Here is a 25,745-nt window from a genome sequence, read left to right as displayed (position 1 = left end):
GCTGTGCCTGCGACTCCGTCCGAGTGGAATATTTATTTTGGGCATCATTGAAGCCCTCAAGAATGAATAATTTTTCCCGTTTTTTTTCACATTTTCCATTATTTTATTTGCTCGTGATGTTATATAGCCTAAAGCCTTCCTCGATAAATGGTCTATTCAACACAAAAATAATTTTTCAATTCGAGCCGAGTAGTTCCTGAGATAAGCGCGTTCAAACAAACTCTTCAGCTTTATAATATTAGTATAGATGGAAATCGGAGCGGTCTAGCCGCAAACGCATAGATAACAAATTAAGCATAACTAAGCAATATTCTATGTAATTTTATGTTTAAATACTTTTTTGTCTGTAGTTTTTTCATAAGATGGGTTATACTAACGTTAGTAGGTATTATCAATGCTAAAAATATATTGCGTGCTTGAAGGGGCAAACTGTTGATAGGTACTAATTAATGTATTTCCATCTAAGTACATGTCTATACAGTAATGCAATAAATATTTTGAGTTTGATAGATTTTCGCATTTGAAGTACCTACTACCGAATAGTTCGCCGCGGACTGAACCGATTTTGAATCTCAATTCCATTATGAAGCAATACAATTAAAGTTGCCTTTCAGTCTTTTCGAGATTTCTACTCCGGAAGGAATATAGATGTGACTATATGTACTTATGATTACAAAAATTAATGTTTTTTTTTATTGAAGTAGGTATTCCCAAGAAAAGGCATCTAAGAAGCAATTTAACGGCCTAGTTCATATATTATGCACCCATGTTGTACCTAAGAGTCCTAACAAGCGTGGGCCGAAGTAATGTAATTATTATGTTAGGGCACGCGACACGTACCGACCCTCGGGAACACAATAAGATCCCGTATCGTGTAATTGTGACCGGAATAATTAAGAAAAGTGAACCGAAAAACGTAAGGTTATTTGAGTAGCAGTAATTAAATATAAATAAATATATTCCTACGGGACAAATTACACTGATTGAGTTAGCCTCGAAGTAAGTTCGAGACTTGTGTTACTAACTGAACGATACTATATTTACAATAAATACTTATATAGATAAACATCCAAGACCCAGGCCAATCAGAAAAAGTTATTTTCTGATTGGCCTGGATTTCTGAGTGGGATTCGAACCCGGGACCTCCGGTGTCACAGACAAGCATACTACCCCTGCGCCACAGAGGCCGTCACAGTAATTAACTTGACCTAAAGTGTTGATACGGGAGAAAATATAGAGCTACTAAATATTATACTCTTATAGACCATTTTGATTGTAGATATACATATCTACCCTTTGTTAAAAGCATTTCATTTAATTTTAAGGATAATTGTACTTAGTGTGCGGTAGATATGATAAAATAACCTTACTTTAACTACCGCATGGGAATTTTGAAATATCAGCCATTTCCGTAGGTAATTTGGATTTTGAGTTATTAAAAATTGCAATCCACTTTATATAGAAAAACGGAATTTTAATTTCTACGAATGTAAATTCGTTGGTTTTTTTTTTGTAGCAAGCAGAGAAATGTGACCTCCTTTAGATACAATCTAGGTACAACCATAAGTTAGGTTTCCATCGTTGACTGTACGGAATTAATTTATTTTTATTTCTCAGGTCAAGAGTACCATACACCGAGGAGCTTGGATGAGGCAATTGATAATGTAGAAGATGTGAAAGTATGGTATGTTGTCAAAAGATGTAGTCTTTCCCTACCTCTTTGTGAAAGAGGCGTGATTTCACCTACCTGTATATGCACCTACGTTACGATACCTATAAATTTTTCCCACACCGCTTCCTCATAACTAAGCGAACTTTTGATGTTTAACGGAAGATTTTAATAACAGCGCAGTATCCAAGTATATTACGACCTCTGCCGGCATTAATTAAATTTCTTAAAGCAAGTGGAGTGTTTCGAATTAGGTATGTTAATTAATAAAGCCTACATTACGCTGTTTAATTAAATGTTTCAGTGAATAATAGTAGCGCTTGCAAACATCAAATTTGTAAACATTTATTTTTGGAAAATTTTCCAGTTACTTTAGTTAATTTAAAACTCTCTCTCATCTCTGCACCGTTCCCGCTTGCACCCTCCACAGAAGTGTTTCGGGGCCCGGGGTCCGCCTTCCGTCTTTTATCTCTCCACTTGGTCCGGTTTTCGGCGTCCTCGGATTTCAGACCATTGGCTCGCATATTATCTTTTGCTACGTCCAGCCATGATCTTTTCGAATTCCTAATTGAAAAGCGATTGAGTGATTCTTTTTTGTTAGAAACCACTAAAGAAAAAATGGAAATATGAATAACAATAACTTCTTAGTTTATTTATTTTTAAATAGAAACCAGATGTCTTAATATACTTAGGTAATGTATTACATTTTAATAGTCATTAAATATAAGTATCTAAAATATAAAGAAATTATTTTTCAAGGACGTACTTTGAAATTGACATATCAATTGTATGTATTTTATCTATATACTGTCCTACACTACACACATTTTACTTAATAAGGCAATGACCTCACTCAATGAAGTTGTTGATTCATAGAATATTATGTCACCAATTTTAATACGTCCTTAAAAGATAGAAAATGCTCGCTTTCACAGCCAAACTTGAAAAGAAGACTTAAAGTAACACTCGTATGTAATACAAATAACAATAAAGATATAAACTAAACCTATAATACTTTTCATAAGATCTATATTATAATAATTTTCGCTACATACTTTTAATTAGGAAAAAATATTATTATATTCAATTGATTATTACAATTTTCAAAGTAAAAAATAGCTTTACGGAAAACATTAAAGCTTATATTTTACTTTATAATTATCCTTTTTAAATGTTCACGCTGCTTCATGAAATGTAATTACAAACAAATGTATGGGCATTAATTCACAATAAAACTATTCGAATTTATAATGGAAGTCCATTTGAACAGATATACTTAGTACTACTTAGTACCTAAACAAGTATTGCAAAAATACAAGTGCATACAGGGAAACATGACTCCACCTCGTTTAGTTTCCAAAACCTTTGGGATCACGTTTCTCTGCCGTTGACTGTACATTATTCTCATAAATGCATAGAACCAGCCTACTGCAATCTTTTATTGGTGAAATTCTAGTGTTTAATTTTGAAGTATATGAGACTGGCAATAAGTTTTTCCTGTTGCTGTCAAAACAATTAAATCAACATCCTGGCAACATTGAAATAAATTCGGTTTTATTTACTCCCAGCGAGGCTAAGTTTTAAGAGTTCGACTTGAACAAAGATTCTAATTTAATTATTCAAATTAAGACCCTATTAACCGACATTATTTCACCATTGAAAAAATTCTATAAACTTTATTCCGACCAAGCTTATTTTCAAAAAATATTATTTACTTCACCATTTATATAAGTAAGTAAAAGTATAAAATATCATATACATATATTTGATTATGGATTAAAGCCAACAGTTTCTATGCGTGAAATAAAAAAAAAAATAATACCTCTGTCAATAACTATTTTTATGCCAAATAAAATTCAATTAAATGTCTCAGACGGGCACTTAACCCTCCAAATATTCAGATATTTGTTATAAAATTTTAACTTGGTCCCGAAATAGACAGAGCCTTCAGAAATAACTCACTGCAGGACAGTTGTCTTGTCACGAAGCATCTTGGCCGCTTGGAAGGTGTTCTGCATCAACATGGCTACCGTCATGGGTCCCACGCCGCCGGGAACGGGTGTTATAGCACCGGCGACTTTTACGACTTCTGTTTGGGTAAACAAAAAAAAAAAAAAAAACAAAATTAAAAAAAAAAAAAAATAATAATAAATAAAGACGCTTTTTTGTAATATACAAAGACACCTGAGATTATTTTCTTTCCGTAATATAATATGCGAAAACGTTATCACTGTATCAATGTCAATATCATTACACAATCCCTTGTTTAACAAGTTAAAAAGTTGATAAACTTGTTAAAACAACTGTCAACTAATGACCGTAATTTATAGGCAAGTATTTATATATAGACCGCATTTATCTTAATCAAAACAATAATGATGTTTGAGATAGTGTAGTAAAGAATACCTAAGCAACAATTATAAAAAAAAAACATGATGAATATAGTGAATTCTAAATTCAAAACTCACCTTCATAATCAACGTCGCCAACTAACTTGTTTTTCCCTTCGGCATTTGTAATTCTTGTAATACCGACATCTACGACCGTGGCACCGGGTTTCACCATATCCGCTTTAATTAGGTTAGGGATACCTAAAATAGATACCACAATTTAAAAAAAAGGACAAACAAGATATGAAAAAAAAAAAGAAAATCAACCTTATTTGAAATAAATGACGAGAAAAAAAATTATGTCATCAAAATGGTAACTTCAATGTTTCGAAATAATTATGATATGTATTACAGAAATAACTGTCTATATGCATTTATTTAATTAATAAAAAAAAAAAAACATAAATTCATTAATTTTTATAAATAGAAAAAAGAAATAAACGTATCATATGTCAATTGTATGTAAGTATGTATCAAACATTCATTCAAAGAAACGTCAAAATAATAACAGGCGAATTCAATACCAGTCATTATTCTGCTGACATAAGTACATAGTACCTACCTGTAGCACTAATAATGATGTCAGCATTCCGACAATAGTTCTCCAGTTTCGCCCTGGGTGTATGTCTGTGGCAGATAGTGACTGTGGCGTCCATGCCGAGGCCACTTTCATGCCTCTTGTCGGTATGGAGCATCATTGCTATCGGCATGCCCACATTCTTCGATCGACCAATCACAACAGCGTCCCGACCGTGTGTCTCGATTTTCGCTCTAAATAGAAAAAGTAAAAAAAATAAATTAATATTTCAATTTAAAATAAATGTAAAAAAAAAATTAAATCACAAATAGTTTACAAGCATTTAGAAGTGAGTTAAATTAATAGGACTTAAAAATAATAAAAATGCACAATTAATTTCTCTGTCTGCATTTGTTGTTAATGAGTAATGACATATGCATGCATTATCTCCTATTTTAAACAGATAAAAAAAAATTACTATTAACAAAAAAAAGGAAAAATAATACCTTTTAAGCAATTCCACAACACCAAGAGCTGTGGCAGGCACAATAGTAGGCATATCCAAGCACAGTTGCCCTACATTGATGATATGAAAGCCGTCCACATCCTTTTTCGGAGACACCGCATTGCAAATTTTCCTCTCATCCATTGTATCCGGAACTGGCAACTGTATGAGTATACCATCTACTTCATTACTGTTATTAAGTTCATTTATCTTGTGCAGTAAAAACTCTTCAGTAATATCACTATCCAATCGTATAGTTTCAGCATCAATACCGCAGTACTTTGCGGCTGTAACTTTGTTTCGGACATAAGTGTGGCTTGCTGGATCGTCGCCAACAATGATGCACTTCAGAGATGGTGGTCGGTGTCCCTCCGCAACCCATTTTTGAATTTTCACGATCAACTCGTCCTTTACATCTTTAGCTATGGCGTTTCCATTGAGGATTTGGGCCATGATGCTACAAGAGGAAAAAAAATATTAAATCACAAACAAAAAACATTTTCTTTTACTAGACAACCAAGTAGAAACATGATTATTGCCTACAGTGAAATGATGTAACCCAAACGAAAGGTGTAATTATTAAAAGATTCTACAAGCCAAAACAAAAATACAATTAGTCAAAACAAAGAAAGCAAATATAGTAAAAGCGCACATATTTTTCCTAAATTTATTTTACCTGGGGGAGCCCAAGGAGTCAAAATATGTGTGGCTTCTCATTGTGGCGGTCAGAACTCTACTGGCTATTCGGAGGCAAAAGATTTGCCTCATCACTTACTGTTGACGTACAGAGGTCAATAAGTCACATATGACAAACAACTACTATATTTCATGTTTACTATTGATAGTGTAAAATGTAGCACATTATCTATAAAATACCGGGTACAATCCAGATTTAGGTGCATTTTATTGGTAAAATATCGTATTTAGACCGATTCAGGGTTGCATAGTTCAAACATATCTAGATTTCTAGTGTTAACCAGTTTTGATGGAATATTTTATCAGCGTTTACCTACTTTGATGTTGTCAAGTTCTTAGCAAAAGTGCGTTTACAAAACCTTAATTTTTTTCTTTCTACAATATTGCTCCATTTTATTTTTTAAGTTTTTGATGAATATTCTATGTATTTTATGTTTCATACCAAAAAGTAAAACTCTCTCATTTATGAACACATTTCTATTTTTATGCAAATATATGGGCACATTTTAAAATCATGGTAACTGGTCCAATTTCAATCAACTTTTCACCCATACTCAAATTTATTGTAATCCATGTCTAATTTCTAGTACACAACTAGTTGTCAACTTTTTTTATGTTAACTTAGTGCTTACCCTTTCATTGAATTTTAATAAAATATAAACTCAATATTAATTAAATTTTGATTAAACACTTGAATGGCCAATGATAACTTGTTGGCAAATACTGTTTTCTTTTAATATCTACAACCAACAAATATAGAAAACTTAAATGAAATGCCAACTAACTTATAAGTAGTAATAGGTCTATGTTATACCAAGAAGTGATTTAGCATTGCCATACCTGATCCAGTTCACCCTAGTGTGCAAAAAATATTATTGAAGTACTTATTTTTTTTTTTACAAAACAATTGTAACCCAAAATAAAAAAAAAATTGTCTTAGTGTATTTTTGAGTAAGTCAATCCAGTGAATGGCTAGGTAACTAAAATTAGCATAGCAGCAGAACAATAGGAATACATTTCCCGAATGTTATGAATACAAACTGACAATGAATCCTATTTCATCTAAATGTTTGTCACATTATTTTGTAAATTTGACATCAAACACGGTTGTAGGTGTGAAAATGTAAATGTATCGGGCAGTAATAAGGGGCCCTTGTTCGTCATTTCTAAGTTTTGTCATAAGGTACCTATACCAAATTTGGGCCACAGCAACAAGTTGTTTCGATTTCACAAAGATAAATGTTTTAACAAAATGTTGGCATCTATTAAACTCGTGTAGCAATATAATTAATTATTCATATTCATGGGTACATAGTTCACGGCGATATCAATTGATTTGCCAATTAAGCAATGTAGGAAAAGTTTAAAGCTAGAATCGCGTCTTATAGGTTATGTTAAATTATATTAAAAAATCATAATAACTGAACTATGAAACTCACCTTTGTTTCACTGATTACTTGGAATACCAAAAGTTCTCCCTATAAATGATGTGGAAAACTCAAATCATAAACGTTTTAGTACAATTTCTCAGATTTCGTAACGCCAAGCAAGCCACTTCACCAAAACACAGCCACATGAAAACGTCTGGCAAAAGGTGTTTGACAGCTGACATTGACACCTGTTGACCTGCGCAAATTCCATATAGGTACCTATGTAGCCAAAATTTACTAGGTACCAATAATAAAAGGACTTCTCCATCTCGTTCCCATGGATGTCGTAAAAGGTGACTAAGGGATAGGTATGTAAACTTGGGATTCTTCTTTAAGGCGATGGGCTAGCAACCTGTATGTAAAATATATTTTTTATGTATATCATAAGTAAGAGGTAGCATTTTGCTTGTTCTTTTTAAACGCTTTGGTGTACGCCAACGCTTACATTCGAGTAAGTACCAATAATTGATAAAAGAAGAAAGAGGAATCCATAGGAATTAATTTGATACATAGTTAGCTCAAACCACTTTTCAATTGAAATCAAAAATATCTTATCTACCATAGACGAAAATAAGGATAAACCTTCGAAAAAAATATAGGTTACCTACCTATTTTATTTTCATTTACGGACAACGTACGTAAATCAGGGATAATAGTATTATGTCTTTGAATTACGATACTATCCCTCTTATCAGCCACGCGGCGGAGGCATGTCTTATGGGCGGGGTCGTGACGTCATCTCGTGTTATCAAGAGTCAATGCCGCTAAGATTATTGCTTGTAACTGGGCGCAATAAAAACACGGTGTTGCTCATTCGTTTGTACTGGAATTAAGAGCACTTGGTACGGACACTTTGCGGTAATTGATGAGTATCTACAAGTACAGGTAGGTATTTAAGTACTGGTTCTGTACAATTAGTTACCGGTGTTCATTGAGGAACAGACCACCGCAAATGTGTTATTTTGGAAAAATGGGGGTGATAAAGTTGATTGGTTTTAATTACATACCGGTACCGTTTGAAACATATTAGTACCTACTTATTATGTACGTACCAGTTTTAAACCAAATCTAATTACAAAATGCTAACATTTAATTCCTATGAAATTGGAATACCTACTTATTGATCAAATTTCTCTAGCAATGGTTGTTGAATCTCCTATTCATCCTCCTTTGTGCTGCATTGACGCAATGCCCGTGTCCGATTGTGTATTTTTACTTTTCGATTTTCGAATTATAGGCAATTTTTTTTTTAAAAACAGTTCCGTTTTTATTTTAAGAATCCCAAAAAATAATAAGCGACACTTCAAGACAATGATGTTCTTTTCTTGAAATTGGTTTGAGTATAAACTTTTTAGTTAAAGAAAACTTAATATTTGGAAAGGACTTACTCCCGTTGATATTTTGTAAGCTTGGATTGTTTAAATTGAAGATACGGAGAAGGTTAGCTAAGCTATCATTAGATGAGCGAGTTAATTAGAGTTCATTGAGACGATATTACCTACCTACGTTTATTTTAGATTAAAAAGTACTCTTTATTAATTTAGTATTTGATAAGAGAGAAAGAGTACCTAGCTACCTATGTGTATTATTTATTTTCTTAAAGTACCTACAAAAATATTTTCAGTTAGGAAGGTACGCACCTCGTTGTACTTAGTAGGTATGTCTATTAATAAATGTTTTCAATATCCGAAAGGGTTGATAATTGAAGGTATTATTAAAATTCAAGACCTTGTTGTAAATAGGTATTTTGGTAAATAAAAAGAAAATTATTTGTGACTGACTGTGGAAAATTACTAAATAATGCTGTGCCTTAAGTGTCGCCACGATAACTGGCCCCCCTGCAGACAATATTATAATCAATGAGAGCATATTCACGATAACTTATTGAACTACAAGAAATTAACAAATATTTTGTACCAAAGGAATATTATTTTAAATTTTCTGACGGCATTCGTGTTTGCGAGCATAAAAAAATTAACGATAATTTATTGTTTGTGTGAGATATAATGTTAGATAAATTCGTTAATGAAGTAGTCTTAAAATATTATTTTATGCAATAAATGACATCATTCTCCGGTTGCTGGTCCTGAGTACATATATACATACATAAAATCACGCCTCTTTCCCGGAGGGGTAGGCAGAGACTACCTCTTTTCACTTGCCACGATCTCTGAGTAATCAATAATCATTAATCCTGAGTACATCCATCATCATAACTCCATGGAGAGGAACCCGGAATGCGAATATTACCCCGATTCTGGTGTAAGACGGGTTTTTACCCAAAACGACTACCGCCCTGACCTCCGCAGCGTTTGTTGGTGAAACTAACCAGGGTTAGTTGCCTGAATGTTCAGATTTCCTTCTTACTTTTTTTACCCTCACTCTCGTAGCATTAGCATCGCACGCGCAACGCCGTTTGTATAAAGCGAAAAACTATCGCTGTATCGCGTATAAAAAAGGCGTCGCGTGTTTAGAGATGGGCTGGGCAAATGCCCGGGCATATAAGGCAAATTGAGAAAATGTCCAATAGATGTCCATATATTCCTCCCCCTTGGGCGTTTATCTGGGCATTTATTGGGAATTTTCCCAATTTGCCTTAAATGCCCGGGTATTTACCCATCTCTAGCTTAAGTCACGCATACAGGGGCTGCCCGATGTAAGAACAGCGGTTTGGTTAGCGCTAAATTTTTGCAGTGCAATAAAGTTATAATGAATAAATAAATCAAAAACAGTCATTGTTCATTGTTTCGCAGTATGCAAAGTTTTCTTCAAAACAATATTTCCTTCCTGCTCTTAAACTCTCATTTATAATCTAAATCTTTAAATCCGCGCCAGGACAGTTGATCCTCCACTCAGATCACCCATTATCGTACTTTTTATAATCTTTCCAAGTCAAATGCTTAACATCGGCTTGTCGGGAAAGTTTGATTGGCATTCCAATTATATTCACAAGGAGGATCGTGTCAGATGACATCTTGAATACTGTTTAAATTTGATATTTTCGCTTCTAGGAACTCCTTCCTTTCAGCGGAAGTATTATTTTTACTGAAAAAGTTCATTTATTTCACTGCCTTTGCGGCGCACTGGCGATGTATATGACTGCCTTTAAATATGACTTAAGTTCCGGGTTCAATCCTGGTTAAACATATATACGTAACCTACAATCATAAAATACATAAAAGCCTTTTTCCCGGAGGGGTAGGCAGAGACTACATCTTTCCACTGGCCACGATCTCTGCATACTTTCTTCGCTTCATCCACATTCATAACTCTCTTCATGCAAGCTCGGCAGTTTCGGCTTGGTCAGCCCTTTGCCTGGTTAAACTCCGATAGCAAATTACCTTATTCTAATAGGTTTAGGTCTTGGATGTTATTCTTGATATGATATTATACAATATGGAACAGTCTGTCCGTCCCTGCAAGTGATCTATCCCGGTCTATATCCTATTTATCGGTTTCTTGCTAAAGAATAAAATTTAACAGTAAAAAAACAATGTTTGAAACGATAACATATTAATACGTATGTAATAAGAAAAAGAAACACTTACACGTGTCAGAATGATTGAATTTTTTAGATACTTTTATCCTATTATCAGTGTGGAAAAATACAAATAACGTCATAGTAATCTCAACTCTCATATATCTCTCAGTGAATTAGTCTTATCTCCTCCTTCTTCCTACACACACGTCTATATTCTTTACGAGGCGCACACACGGGTTGACAGCTTCATTGAGCTGGATGCTTAGGGTTGGGATTGAGCTTTAGAGATGGTATTCTTCTTACTCCTGGCTTTACTCCCGGTTACATCCTGAAGAGAAGCCTGGGGTAAGCTCTTGATAATGGATCCTTGATTGAGAGAGTCAGATTTTTACACGAAGCGACTCCCATCTGACCTCCGCAACCTTTTATAGAAGAACCTAACCCATATTGAATCATGGTTACACATTCAGTTGCCAGAATGTGTAGGTTTCATGATGTTTTACCTCACAGTAAGAACTTTGGTCAGCACTCATACAACTCAGAGAAGAGTCATTGGTTGGTACATCGCCGAGGTATGATTTGAACACGTGTAGGCAACCTTCATGATATACGCCATAGCAACGGTTGCTACGATGTTGTTTATTAGAGATATGTCAAAAATAATTTTTATTGTTAAAGATTCTTAATTTTTATGTTAATAATATAGACATTTTAAACTGATTATTTTCTCTTCTTTTCTCCTTCTTTCTTCTGTAGGAATAAATAACTTTTATAACTACACTTCCTACACACGCATTACTTGAGCAGTTAAGACGGGCTCTATTACCGTTGGACCACTGACGCTCTTTTAATTAATCTTATCTATTTCTGTTAATTAACATTGGAAGCAATCATGTGTTCAGTTATAATTAGAATGGCAATCAGCACATTAGATTACCCTGAATGTCTTACAATATATCTTCATATGTTACATAAGTGCGAATTTACTTAATAAATTATTTCATTTCAGCACCATTTAACATCCTAGCTTGTCCCGGTTGCGTCTTTCTTGGAGGAGGAACCAGCATCGTTGTTACGAACTCCTTTTTTAAAGAACCAATAAATAATTTAAAATAAAAGAAAGCAATCATCTCTTTAATGCCGGCGCAAATATTATAATTAGGCATTTCAGTTAATTTTCAACATTTGTTTCTATAAAAATTACAAAACTCAAAGCGTTTAGTTAGATTGTAAATGAAAGATGATAGCAAAATACTATGGTATAATGAGAATGAGACATAGTTATAGTTACCGTGGCAGCTGATAAAAGAAATAAATAAATGAATAACCTATATTGCGTATAAATTTTAGTAGGTACTACCATATAAAGTGGCGTACAAAATCTCTACTTTAAAAGTCCTGAAATCTGTGAACAAATATTGGAGAAATTTGACAGCGTCGGTGGTCGAGTTGTTGAAGAGCCCGAATAAAACGCGTGATGCGCAGACCTCCTACGCAGAATCTACCTCCGCCATACATCAATGACTCTTTTCTGAGGTAGGTATGAAACTCGATATGCTCTACATGATATCGCTATGCTCTACATGATATACGCTATGCTCTACACAATCATCACTAACAATGAGAAAGAAAACCTGCACATTCTGGTAACTGGACGGTAAGGTTTCCCTATAAAGGTTGTAGAAAGGACTCGCTTTGTACAAAAGCCAGACTTACCTTATCCAATATCATGTTTAAAAAGGCTCACTCCGTGTTCTTTTCCAGGGCGGTGCAAAAAGCTACCAAGACTTACGTTAAGAAGAAGAAAATAGGAGAACTCCTATTCTGCTATACCGACAATAATACAACCAATCATTTTTATCGAGCACAGAATTGTGAACCGTCAAATTTAATTACATACATATTTTTTTACACATTTTTTCAGCGCGAAAACTTCAATCTAGAAAGTTCCGAAAGCTCCGTACGAAGTTTCAAGTTTCGATGAACAAAGTTACTTTTTACTTACTTCAGCTGGCTAATATTCAATTAAAACTTTTTAATTTCTCACAAACCCTTAGCAATATTTTCTGTTTAAGCTCCACTCGGCCTAAAATAAACAATTTAAGGATTTTGTTAAAATATTTATCTGATTTGTTTTAATGGAATTTTAATGTTCTGGAAGGTCGTGTAAAAAGTAAATATGCTTAGTGTGACCATTAGGTTTTTTTGTTGTTGAAAAGTGGTCAGTGGTCTTTATCGCACAAAATTTAAAAAACCAAAGTGTGGCGAGAACTTCAGTTAGAGTCTACCATGATCAAATAATTTTTACGAACTTGACTATGACTTCTATATGTTCAATGACCTTTAATTCCAAGGAGTCAAGTCACTGAAAGTTGTGTTAATATTGATTCAATCAACGTGTTGAACTATACTTACAAGTTAACCAAACAACCCTTGACTTACTTTTGAAAAATTACTCACATATACCTACTTTTCGATTTCCCAAAATGAATTAGAAAAACGCCTCGTACTAAGTTGTTTGCTTAAGCTATAAATAATATATTAAATAAACCGATAGGTTGTAGATATATAATGATACGATACCATCGCCCGTACATCACTATCAGCCATCTATGCCTATCATATGTCTTCCAAAGGCCTCCAATATTGCTACTGACAATGCTATTCGATATAATAGAAATAAATCGATATCTCGTAGGTGATTAATTTGGGTCGACGATTTTATTGTGTTCCGTGATAAAAGGGAAAGTTTTGTATCAAAGGCTGAGGATACCTACTTTCTTATGTAGTCAATTTCTTTATTTGGCAACACTAAGTTTTAAGTGTTAATTATTAATGCAAACAATCCATATTATCATCCAACGTTCCTTTAAACTTAAATAAACTATTAAAATACATAACAAAAACATACTTTAAAAAAATCGAATAAAATGCAACAAAAATAAAATGAAGTTCGAATTTCGTATTTCAGCCAAAATGTGATAAAAAAGGAACATTTTAAAATTGAAATGAAATTATTTAAATTTTGCCGTTTAAAAAATTGCAATTATTTACGCCAGATTCAGCAATGTTTTTACGATTAAGAATTTTATTTTAAAATGATTGTTGGAACTCTTTCCGATATTTTTAATAATGGTGCCTGGAATTCCATTTTGTACAATTGTATATTTTTATTAATTATGCATATACATAATTCATACATACATATTATCGTCTATATCCCTTGCGGGGTAGATAGAGCCAACAGTCTTGTAAAGACTGATAGGCCACGTTCAGCTATTTGGCTTTAAGATAGAATTGAGATTCAAATAGTGACAGGTTGCCAGCCCATCGCCTAAAAGAAGAATCCCAAGTTTGTAAGCCTAGCCCTTAGTCGCCTTTTACGACATCCATGGGAGAGAGATGGGAGTGGTCCTATTCTTTTTTTCTATTGGTGCCGGTAACCACACGGCACATACATAATTCAAATTTAATAATTTCTAAATAAAATTTCATACGTTAAGTATGTAATTATCAACGATTCTATATTTTATATACTTATATCGCTAAATCTAAGAGCCAGGCTAATTAGACGAAGTTCGTTTCGTTCGTGACGGCCTCGGTGGCGCAGCGGTAGTACGCTTGTCTGTGACACCAGCGGTCCCGGGTTCGAATCCCGGTCAGGGCGTGATGCGAAAAGAACTTTTTCTGATTGGCCTGGGTCTTGGATGTTTATCTATATGAGTATTTATTATAAAATATAGTATCGTTGAGTTAGTATCTCGTAACACAAGTCTCGAACTTACTTCGAGGCTAACACAATCTGTGTAATTTGTCCCGTATATATGTATGTATGTATGTATATGTTCGATCATGCTCTGACCGGGATTAGACGGGGTAGTACGCTTGTCTGTGACACCGGAGGTCCCGGGTTTGAATCCCGGCCAAGCCATGAGGAGAAAAGAACTTTTTCTGATAGGCCTGCGTCTTGGATGTTTATCTATATAAGTATTTATTATAAAATATAGTAAATAGATAAACAATAATTATAAAATATAGTATCGTTGAGTTAGTATCCCGTAACACAAGTTTCGAACTTACTTCGAGGCTAACTCAATCTGTGTAATTTGTGCCGTATATATTTATTAAAAAAAAAAAAAAAAAGAACCCCAGGATAACTTCTACGAAGCGCATGACCACTGCGCCACTTTCTTTTCTGGCTTTCCTCTTCTTATCGCACGCTGCCGCGTGTTACCTTGTGTGAAGGCGCCTTATAGCCAAATTACAACCTTATTAAGAAGATTCCTACACGCATCCCCAAAAATAAAACACTCCCATTGTACATAGCTAATGTTTCAAGTGTGAACTAAAGAATATGCATACACTAAAGCCAAATTTACACCAGCGCGCTATATTTTTTAGTGGCCGCCCAAAATTGCCAGCGATATTTTGTGGCTGGACGGTGCTAAGCGGTTTTTAATGTCATCCGCTACGGAGCAATAAACGCTCTTATATATCACGAACTGGAGCCGTGAGAATGGAAAACATGCCTCCAATGTCACACGAGACTGTTTTTGAAGCAAATTTAAAGTGTTCATTAAATTAATTTGAGTGCCGTGTGGTTTCCGGCACCATTAGAAAAGAAAGAATAGTACCACTCCATCTCTTTCCCATGGATGTCGTAAAAGGCGACTAAGGGATAGGCTTATAAACTTGGGATTCTTCTTTTAGGCGATGGGCTAGCAACCTGTCACTATTTGAATTTCAATTCTATCATTAAGCCAAACAGCTGAGTGTGGCATTTCAGTCTGATGATGACTGTTGGCTCTGTCTACCCCGCAAGGGATAAAGACGTCATTATAACTAATAAGATCCCAAGTAATTATAATAAGAAAACAAAAAATAATTCAACAAATTAACCGAATACGAATTGCGGTACTTAGGACTAGAATAATAAAATTTAATTTTAATTAGTTTTTTTGAGTTTATGTTAGTTGTTTAAAGGGAAGAGAAGCAGCTGGCATAAACATGGTTTAAAAAAATCATGGTTTAAAAAAGTCAATCAAAGGAAAAGCTTGAGATTCTTAATGTAGGCGATGGCCTAGTAACCTGTTATTATTTTAATCTAAATATCGTTTCGTCTACCTCGTTAGATATAAGATGTGATTATACTTAGGTAAGTATATATGTAAATAACTACTTCATGATAATAAAAATAATGAAGCCTAATATTCAATAAGTCAGATGTCGCTTTTTTACCACTTTTTTTTTTTCATTCAAACTCATCAAATCAAATATTTATGAAGAAAACTTATCGTGACGAGCTTTTTAAATAATGCACGCCAGAAACTCGGAACGGAAAGTAATTTCCAAGAAAAACACCAATGACAAAAAAGGGTTTCTTTACGAAATTAATTCATCGAATTTAATGAATAATATTTTTTTTTTCGGTTTCTTTATAAAGTCCTCTTAATTAGGTACTTTGGAGAGACCTTTATGGAGCTACTGATTAATTCTTCCTGGCATTAATTAATTTTACGCCGTTTGTTGGTTTTTCATTTGACCCATCTGTTTATATTCACTTTTCTGTCGTAAAAGAGTTCCGATCAAAAGACTGATGACACTTTAATTGAGCTAAAAAAAATACATGTTTAAGTTTTTCAAAGCTACCTACAACCTTTGAGTATAAATTAATACCGGTAGGTACTCTTAATATTTCTTAGTGTGTTGCAATGTGAATTGTCTTAACAATAACTAGTTGGTCAAAATCATCATGTAAGTAAGTCATCTATATACTTAAAGATGATGATGATGGTCTTATATTCGCATTTTTTTCTTCAAAAATACTCTTTGGTTCTTACTCTTAAAATAAATACAACACATCACATCTATAAAATGTTTTGAAGAAAATTAAGTAACAGTAGATAGCTTATTTCAATGAGAAAAATTGGATTCACATTCATAATAAATATTCGAATTAAATGACACCATTTTAGGAGACAAATCGTTTATTTATTTATTTACTAATATTTATGTACACAGAAAACATCGAGAATAATAATAACAAGAAACTAAATAACATAGGTTCTGCTTATTGCAAAAGAAATCTCTTCCAGCAGACCCGAGATAGGAGACATGATGGAAAGAGTGACGGGCGTGTTCTCCACACACATAACTGTTAATAGACATACATAAACAAGTACATAAATAATATAGTGTAACAAATTATCCTATCACTATAAAAACGTACCATAATCATAACCCATATACCCAATAGGGCCACTCCATCTCTTTCCCATGTCGTAAAAGGCGACTAAGGGATAGGCTTACAAACTTTAGATTCATTTTTAGGCGATGGGCTAGCAACCTGTCACTATTTGAATCTCAATTCTATCATTAAGCCAAATAGCTGAACGTGGCCTATCAGTCTTTGTAAGACTGTTGGCTCCGTCTACCCCGCAAGGGATATAGACGTGACGATTATGTATGTATAATCATAACCCTCTCACAGTCGGATAAAAAAAATTATGAACCGCCATATTTGTCCACCGTACCTACCGTGAAATATCAAAGAAAATCGAATGCAGACAGATTTGTTTCTATCAGAGTGGCTCAAAGGTATATCAGTGTACGACTCCACGGTTCATTGAACTTCGGAAGCGGCTAATCTTTGTAATCACGTTTTCATGTTCCCTTTACGGTGCATTTGTTTTATTTTACATACTGCTTCGCCGTCCGGCGTTTGGGGATTTTGTTTTTCAGCTCAGCCGATGGAACGTTTTAATTTTTAAAGTCGGAACACGTATTCGAAAATGAGTTGAAGGAATTCTTTGTCGGGAGTTGGTTGTATTACTAGTAATCCGCCAGGCTTCGCGCGAGTAGCATTAATAGATATAGATATAAATCTACTTCTTGCAAATATTTTGAACAGGAACAAAATCCGTCCACAACTTTCCTAGATTAACGCATACGTTTACGTAACCCAAGTTTGTAAGTCTATCTCTTAGTCGCCTTTTACGACATCCATGGGAAAGAGATGGAGTGGTCCTTTTCTTTTTTGTATTGGTTCCGGATTTAAGACTTAAGTGAAAAGGAAGATTTTGTGAATAAACATTAAATTTTTTCACTAGCTCTCTTGCCATAAATAATATTCCTTCTGATAAGTAAACATTTATTCAAAATTGGGCATTAAAAGTAATAAATGGGCAATATTTCTCCGCTAATGCGCCACGTGTCAATGGAGGAACGCATTCGTTTCATTATTCGATGGCGTGTGAATGTACCGCAGAGAATACTTACTTACTTCAGAAAATCTATTATTACTTTGGAAGTGGCTTCAATTATTGGAATTATAAAATTTTGACTTCTTAAGCGAAGAAAAAAATGACCTCCGTAACATATGCAGAGGAACCTAACCCAAAGATCCCCTACTGAATCACGGTCACACATACATCCATTTGCCTGATTGTGCAGTTTTACTTAAGATGATTTCTTTCATCGTAAGAGTGCTAAGCAATCATACAAGTACAGTCACCTGCAGAAAAACTTAACTTATGCTTTTAGTTTATATGAATAGGACTTGTTTATCTGCTGGCTGTAGATAACTCTTAGCTTTGCGTCACATCGCAAATAGTAGAAATATACAAACATAATATTTGTAAGCATTTCTCACGATATCTTAATTTTTATACAATGTATAAACAAAGATTATCCATACATCACAATTTTAAAAACAAAAGAAGATTCACAATTGGCACTTTTTTTTACGTGTGGAAAGACCTTCTACCCGGCCGGCTACGGGAAGCCGGACGGGTTATGTGGGGCTTGAACCCACTAAAACCACACGGTGCCATTGCCTACCGCTTTGTTGCCAGGAGCATGAGCTGCCCTCGCTCATATTCCTGACGCGGCGGTCGCTTCCACGGCGGCCTCGGCTCGGCCACTCTCCACGGAGCGGCCAGCGATTGGCTTAAATAAACCAAGTTCTTAGTAAGTGGCATTTGCGTGTCCAGTAAGAGGCATAAGCCGCTCTAGACAGTATGCCAATAAATAATTCACTCTTCTATCGACCATCGTAATTGTAACCTTTTGAGTAACAACGTTTTATTGATACGTATAGAATAGAATAGAGTATGTTCGCGGTTCAACCTGTGTGAAATGTAAAATAGTGTGATTTCCATTTTGCGCGGGTATTTCAGAAATACTCAGCAGTTTTTGCTATGTAATGTAATAATAAATAAATAATAATAAATATGTACGGGACAAATAACACTGATTGAGTTATCCTCGAAGTAAGTTCGAGACTTGTGTTGCGAAATATTAACTCAACGATACTATGTAATAGCCAGACATTGTCCTCTTTTATAGGTATATAAGTTTTTTCCCCACAGTTTCGGCGGCGCGAATTCAGCGTCACCTTCAAAAGAATACAGGGTTTTCGCAAATCCCACGGGAACTATAGTTTTTACCGGTATAAAGGGCCTATGTCCTTCTCCAGATTCATAAACACGTGAAATATCATGAAGATCGGTTGAGTAAATAACGCGTGAAGAGATAACAAACAAAACTTTCTTTCATATATACATACATATACTCACGTCTTGTAGGGTAGACAGACCCAACAGCCTTGATAGGTCTGATAGGCCACGTTCAGCTGTTTGGCTAAATGATAGCGTTGAGATCCAAATAGTGACAGGTGGCTAGTCCAAAGCCCAAAGAAGAATCTCAAGTTTATTAGCCTATCTCTGAACCAATACAACTTAAGATAAATGACATAGAACTTAAACAAAAAACTAGTGAAAAATATCTTGGACTCAATTTGGATCACTACCTTAACTGGAATAAACATATAAATTTAATCAAAGCTAAACTAACCTCATTAACCGGTACTTTGCGTGGAGTAACAAATTGCCTTCCACATAAAATAAAACATCTAATTTATAACTCCCTAGTAAAACCGCATATAGACTATTTGATTGAGATCTGGGGTACAGCAAACCAAACTAATTTAAAAACAATACAAGTAGCTCAAAATAAACTTATAAAATGTCTTTTTAATTATGACTTCAAAACACCTACTGTTAATATATACAAAAATACAAAAATAATGACAATAAGGCAAACATACTTATACTACACATGCCTGTTAATATATAAAATTATAAATAACCATGTCTACACACTAATATCTTTCCGTAGAAAAAGTGAAATACAAAAAATCAAACTACGCAGCGCAAACCATTTAATACTACGCACTCCAAGAACAAACTATGGAAGATTTAACATACAATATGAAGGAGCGAAAATGTATAATAACCTACCAAAAGAGATGAAAGGAGTAAAATCAATAGCTATTTTTAAAAGAAAACTAAAAACATATATACACGATTTTTATAATTAACAAACTTACATCACCTTGCGGAAAACAAACAAATATAACATTACAAAAAAAAAAAAAAAAAACAAACTAAATTCATTGCTGACACATCTAGAATAAAGTAATCCTTGTGTTGCCGGGCGCGATCGCTTGCAGTCGATGACGAAGACGACGTCACTCCGTAGCTCCGTAGATCTACCCTACTATTTTTTTTCATATTTATTATTCTATACCCTCTGTGTCGAGGCTATTGGTTTTTTTATATTTATATTTATTTTGTATAAAATGCACGCCCATACTTTATATAAATATTGTTTTCTCAGTAAGTGATTTATTTTATGTAAATCTTATGAGAATAAAGTTATTCTAAACCTAAACCTATCTCTTAATCGCCTTTTACGACATCCATTGGAACGAGATGGAGCGGTCCTATTCTTTTTTTCAATTGGTGCCGGGAACCACAAGGCACAAAAAAAAACTTACTTTCGCAATAATAATATCCTCAAAATATAAGGCGACTAACTTACATAAATGGTCCTAAAACTTAAAATGTAACTTGATGACGGTATTATTAAAGATTTAGATTTTTTTTGATCTGCAAATTTCGATAATTCTATCCTGCCTGATACCCAACTAGGCCCAAAATTACTACCATTCAATATCTAAATAACTTTTTTATACCTTCGAATACACTAAAACCACATACAAAGCAAATTGTATTCGGTGAAGCGCTTCTAAAATGAAATATAGTATCTCTATTCAAATGGCTACTTCAATTTTTGTAAAAAGCCGCATACATTTTGAAACTGTACAGGTTTTGCTGATTCATATCGTATAGAAAAGGTTTTGTGAATAACCTAGATTATACATGATAGCAAGTAGGTACTATATAGATTCGTTACAAATATAGTGTGCAACAGATAGTTATTATTATATATTCATACGAACTAATTATACTCGTAGCATACATACATACATACATAAAATCACGCCTCTTTCCCGGAGGGGTAGGCAGAGACTACCTCTTTCCACTTGCCACGATCTCTGCATACTTCTTTCGCTTCGTCCACATTCATAACTCTCTTCATACAAGCTCGGCGGTTTCGGGTACTTTTGACCTGACCCTTTACCAGGACGTCCTTAATTTGATCAAGATACGTTCGTCTAGGTCTTCCCACTCCGACCTTTCCCTCCACACTCTCCTTGTATATCTGCTTAGTCAACCTGCTTTCATTCATCCTCTCCACATGACCGAACCATCTTAACATACCCTTTTCTATTCCTGTAACTACATCTTCTTTCACATCACAACATTCCCTTATCACGCTGTTCCTTATCCTGTCACTCAATTTCACACCCATCATACTCCTTAACGCTCTCATTTCCACTGCATTTATTCTGCTTTCATGCTTCTTTTGCCATACCCAACTTTCACTCCCATAGATTAATGTCGGGACCAACACGCCCCTGTGCACAGCCAGTCGAGCCTTTTTGGATAGTTTCTGACTGCTCATAAAGGCATGCAAAGCTCCATTCACCATGTTCCCCGCGTTCACTCTCCTTTCAATATCACTATCATACTTGCCATCTGATGTAAACTTTGATCCTAGATATACAAACTCTTTCACTTGCTCCACTTTTTCTCCTCCAATCAAAATATTACATGCTGTCATTTCTTTCTCCATTTCAAAAACCAGTGTTTTAGTTTTACTTACGTTCACTTTCATTCCTTTCTCTTTTAAAGCTTCATGCATACAGTTTACCATCTCCTGTAACTCCTCCGCTGATGACGCCAGTATAACCTGATCGTCGGCATAGAGCAGACATTTGACGAGTAACTCATTCATCCTTAATCCACTTTTAGACTCTTTCAAATCTGTCAAACAGCTATCCATAAATAGGTTGAACAGCCACGGTGACGCAACACATCCTTGCCTAACGCCTTTCTCAATCTTAAACCACTCAGTGTGCGCTCCGTTTATCCTGACACAAGCACTCGAATCCTCATATAAGGATTTCAGTGCTCGTATTAAGAGACTGCTCACCCCATGCATAGAAAGTGCTGACCACAATTCATTCCTCTCAACTCTGTCATAGGCCTTTTCCAGATCTACGAATGTGCAATAGACTTTTTGACTCTTGGCCAAAAACTTTTCGGCTATGCACCGCAAGGAAAAGACCTGATCAGTACATCCCATTCCCTTTCGAAATCCCGCTTGAGCATCCCATATTTTGTCATCAGTTTCATTCCTGACTCTATTAATCAATACCTTAGCATACAATTTGCCGACGACGCTAAGCAGGCTTATACCACGATAATTTTTGCAGTCCAGCTGTGACCCTTTTCTCCCTACTCGTAGCATTAGCAGATTATAAGAATGTTGACTTACTTATTTTAGTTTAAGGTGCTGCCTGTGCCGTGCACGTTCTACGGGAACCACTACATATCTTTCCCAGTGGTGTCGTAAAAGGTGACTAAGGGTTACGCATATAAATTTGGGATTCCTCTTGTAGGCTATGGGCTAGCAACCTGTCACTATTTGAATCTCAATTCCATCCTATTGGTTTTTTCAAGACTGTTGGCTCTGTCTGTGTGTGCGACTCCGTCTGATCTCTAAAACCTTTGTAGGAGAATCTAACAGGTATATAATGGATCATTGTGATTATATTATACTCACACCAAGTTGCCTGAATGAGCCGGTTTCCTCACAATGTTTTCTCTATGTAAGAGTACCTATGGACTTGCTATCTATCTAATGATAAAAAGAGTCATAGGTAACATGCCATTGGTAAATGTCGATCCAAGAATTAATCAATTGAAAAAATAATATTAAAATATATATTTTTTCGATCCTCAAAAATCAAGTCAGTTTCTGTAACACTATCATTTTATAAATTCGCGTTATCGATGTTTCACGTGTATTGTAAATTACTTTTTTCTATTTTCAATGTGGCCACTAATAGAAAAATGTTGATAATAGTCGCGCCAGGTTAATTAACTTTTACTTTGGAAACATTTAACTAACGTTTACATTACCCGTTTATTTTGTACGATTTTGATGATGTAATTCCTGATTTTTTTTTATAATAAATATTGCCGAGCACTTTACATACTGTGGACTTTTCGAGAAATATATAACTTATGGCATTCGTGAAGGTTTAGTATATATTGTACATACATACCTAAACGGATAAATAAGTCTATCCATTTACGGGTAGACAGAGAGTTGATTGTTTGGCAAAGACTGAAAGGCCACGTTCAACTTAATAATGGTATTGAGATTCAAATAGTGGCAGGTTTTTAGCTCATCGCCTAAAAGAAGAATCCCAAGTTTATAAGCCTATCCCTTGGTCGCCTTTTATGACATCCACGGGAAAGACCCAAAACAAAGAGCTAGTATGAAAAATTGGATTAAGCAATCGAAGTTTACAGGGATCATGGCAAATGGAAAATGTAGTCTCTGCCTACCCCTCCGAGAAAGAGGCGTGATTTTATGTATGTATGTATTCGTGCTCGGCACTCTGTGAGAGAGTATAATGTACAGATTGAAAGAAAAGCGCTTTTACTGGCAAATAAAGCTCTTAAAAATTAAATAAAAATTTCTGAAAACGAATGAATACCCGTAAAGGAACGTTGGAAGAATAGCATTAAAATATCGTCTCTGAAAACTTAGTACAATATTACGAAAAGGAAATTAAATCTGTAAAGTGCACGTCTGACGAGAGGAATTCCAATATCAGAGGGGAACTCATGGAAAGTTGAAAAATTATATAGTTTCTCTTTCCGCTTAATTAAACGTCTCAAACATTGGAAATGTGCACATGTGTCGCCGGGACTGTCGTTTCAAATTATTAATGTAGGTACCGTGGAAAATGTAGACGTTTTTTTTTTTTTGGTTTTTTTCCAATTTCATACAATACATGCTAAATAGAATCGAAGGATACCTTTCAAACTGGTCTGGGGCATCTTGGGACAATTGTTTAAATAAATGATCTTAACTTTCCCGCCTGACCCGTTACTTGAGGTCGGCTTTCTTTATCCATCTCTTTCTCATGGATGTCGTAAAATGTGACTAAGGGATAGGCTTAAGAATACTTAAGAATCCTCTTTTAGGCAATGAGCTAGCAACCTGTCACTATTTGAATCTCAATCCTATCACAAAGCTAAACAGCTGAACGAGGCCTATCAGTTTTTTCAAGACAATTGTCTCAGTCTACCCCGCAAGGGATATAGGCGTGATTATGTATGTATGTCAAACTAGTATCATCAAAATTGAATCTCTGTTAAACAAATTTTATCTCAATCGCGAACGAAATGAATGAGCAATCAATTCAATACCCAACTTTCACTCCCATAGATTAATGTCGGGACCAACACGCCCCTGTGCACAGCCAGTCGAGCCTTTTTGGATAGTTTCTGACTGCTCATAAAGGCATGCAAAGCTCCATTCACCATGTTCCCCGCGTTCACTCTCCTTTCAATATCACTATCATACTTGCCATCTGATGTAAACTTTGATCCTAGATATACAAACTCTTTCACTTGCTCCACTTTTTCTCCTCCAATCAAAATATTACATGCTGTCATTTCTTTCTCCATTTCAAAAACCAGTGTTTTAGTTTTACTTACGTTCACTTTCATTCCTTTCTCTTTTAAAGCTTCATGCATACAGTTTACCATCTCCTGTAACTCCTCCGCTGATGACGCCAGTATAACCTGATCGTCGGCATAGAGCAGACATTTGACGAGTAACTCATTCATCCTTAATCCACTTTTAGACTCTTTCAAATCTGTCAAACAGCTATCCATAAATAGGTTGAACAGCCACGGTGACGCAACACATCCTTGCCTAACGCCTTTCTCAATCTTAAACCACTCAGTGTGCGCTCCGTTTATCCTGACACAAGCACTCGAATCCTCATATAAGGATTTCAGTGCTCGTATTAAGAGACTGCTCACCCCATGCATAGAAAGTGCTGACCACAATTCATTCCTCTCAACTCTGTCATAGGCCTTTTCCAGATCTACGAATGTGCAATAGACTTTTTGACTCTTGGCCAAAAACTTTTCGGCTATGCACCGCAAGGAAAAGACCTGATCAGTACATCCCATTCCCTTTCGAAATCCCGCTTGAGCATCCCATATTTTGTCATCAGTTTCATTCCTGACTCTATTAATCAATACCTTAGCATACAATTTGCCGACGACGCTAAGCAGGCTTATACCACGATAATTTTTGCAGTCCAGCTGTGACCCTTTTCTCCCTACTCGTAGCATTAGCAGATTATAAGAATGTTGACTTACTTATTTTAGTTTAAGGTGCTGCCTGTGCCGTGCACGTTCTACGGGAACCACTACATATCTTTCCCAGTGGTGTCGTAAAAGGTGACTAAGGGTTACGCATATAAATTTGGGATTCCTCTTGTAGGCTATGGGCTAGCAACCTGTCACTATTTGAATCTCAATTCCATCCTATTGGTTTTTTCAAGACTGTTGGCTCTGTCTGTGTGTGCGACTCCGTCTGATCTCTAAAACCTTTGTAGGAGAATCTAACAGGTATATAATGGATCATTGTGATTATATTATACTCACACCAAGTTGCCTGAATGAGCCGGTTTCCTCACAATGTTTTCTCTATGTAAGAGTACCTATGGACTTGCTATCTATCTAATGATAAAAAGAGTCATAGGTAACATGCCAT

The 25,745-nt window shown here is 35.1% G+C and overlaps 1 protein-coding gene across 2 annotated transcripts; it reads right to left on the bottom strand.

The window, feature by feature from the left end:
* Nucleotides 1-2,315: 2,315 nt before the first annotated feature.
* LOC106143324 (bifunctional methylenetetrahydrofolate dehydrogenase/cyclohydrolase, mitochondrial) lies at nucleotides 2,316-7,879 on the bottom strand. Of its 2 annotated transcripts, XM_013345376.2 has the most exons (7): nucleotides 7,816-7,879; nucleotides 7,217-7,403; nucleotides 5,758-5,855; nucleotides 5,083-5,538; nucleotides 4,622-4,830; nucleotides 4,138-4,260; nucleotides 2,316-3,758 (listed from the first exon to the last, which is right to left on the bottom strand). In XM_013345376.2, exons 3-7 carry the CDS (start codon nucleotides 5,847-5,849, stop codon nucleotides 3,628-3,630), a joined length of 1,011 nt encoding a protein of 336 aa, XP_013200830.2. In that variant the 5' UTR covers nucleotides 5,850-5,855; nucleotides 7,217-7,403; nucleotides 7,816-7,879; the 3' UTR covers nucleotides 2,316-3,627. The 2 variants fall into 2 exon arrangements, with proteins under 2 accessions (XP_013200830.2, XP_013200831.1); XM_013345377.2 differs by lacking the exon at nucleotides 5,758-5,855 and having other exon boundaries at nucleotides 7,816-7,871.
* Between the last annotated feature and the right edge of the window lie 17,866 nt (nucleotides 7,880-25,745).

The sequence above is a fragment of the Amyelois transitella genome, chromosome 16, assembly GCF_032362555.1.
Source record: "Amyelois transitella isolate CPQ chromosome 16, ilAmyTran1.1, whole genome shotgun sequence".
In the NCBI taxonomy this organism is placed as follows: domain Eukaryota; kingdom Metazoa; phylum Arthropoda; class Insecta; order Lepidoptera; family Pyralidae; genus Amyelois; species Amyelois transitella.
This window is presented reverse-complemented; position numbering and strand designations above follow the sequence as displayed.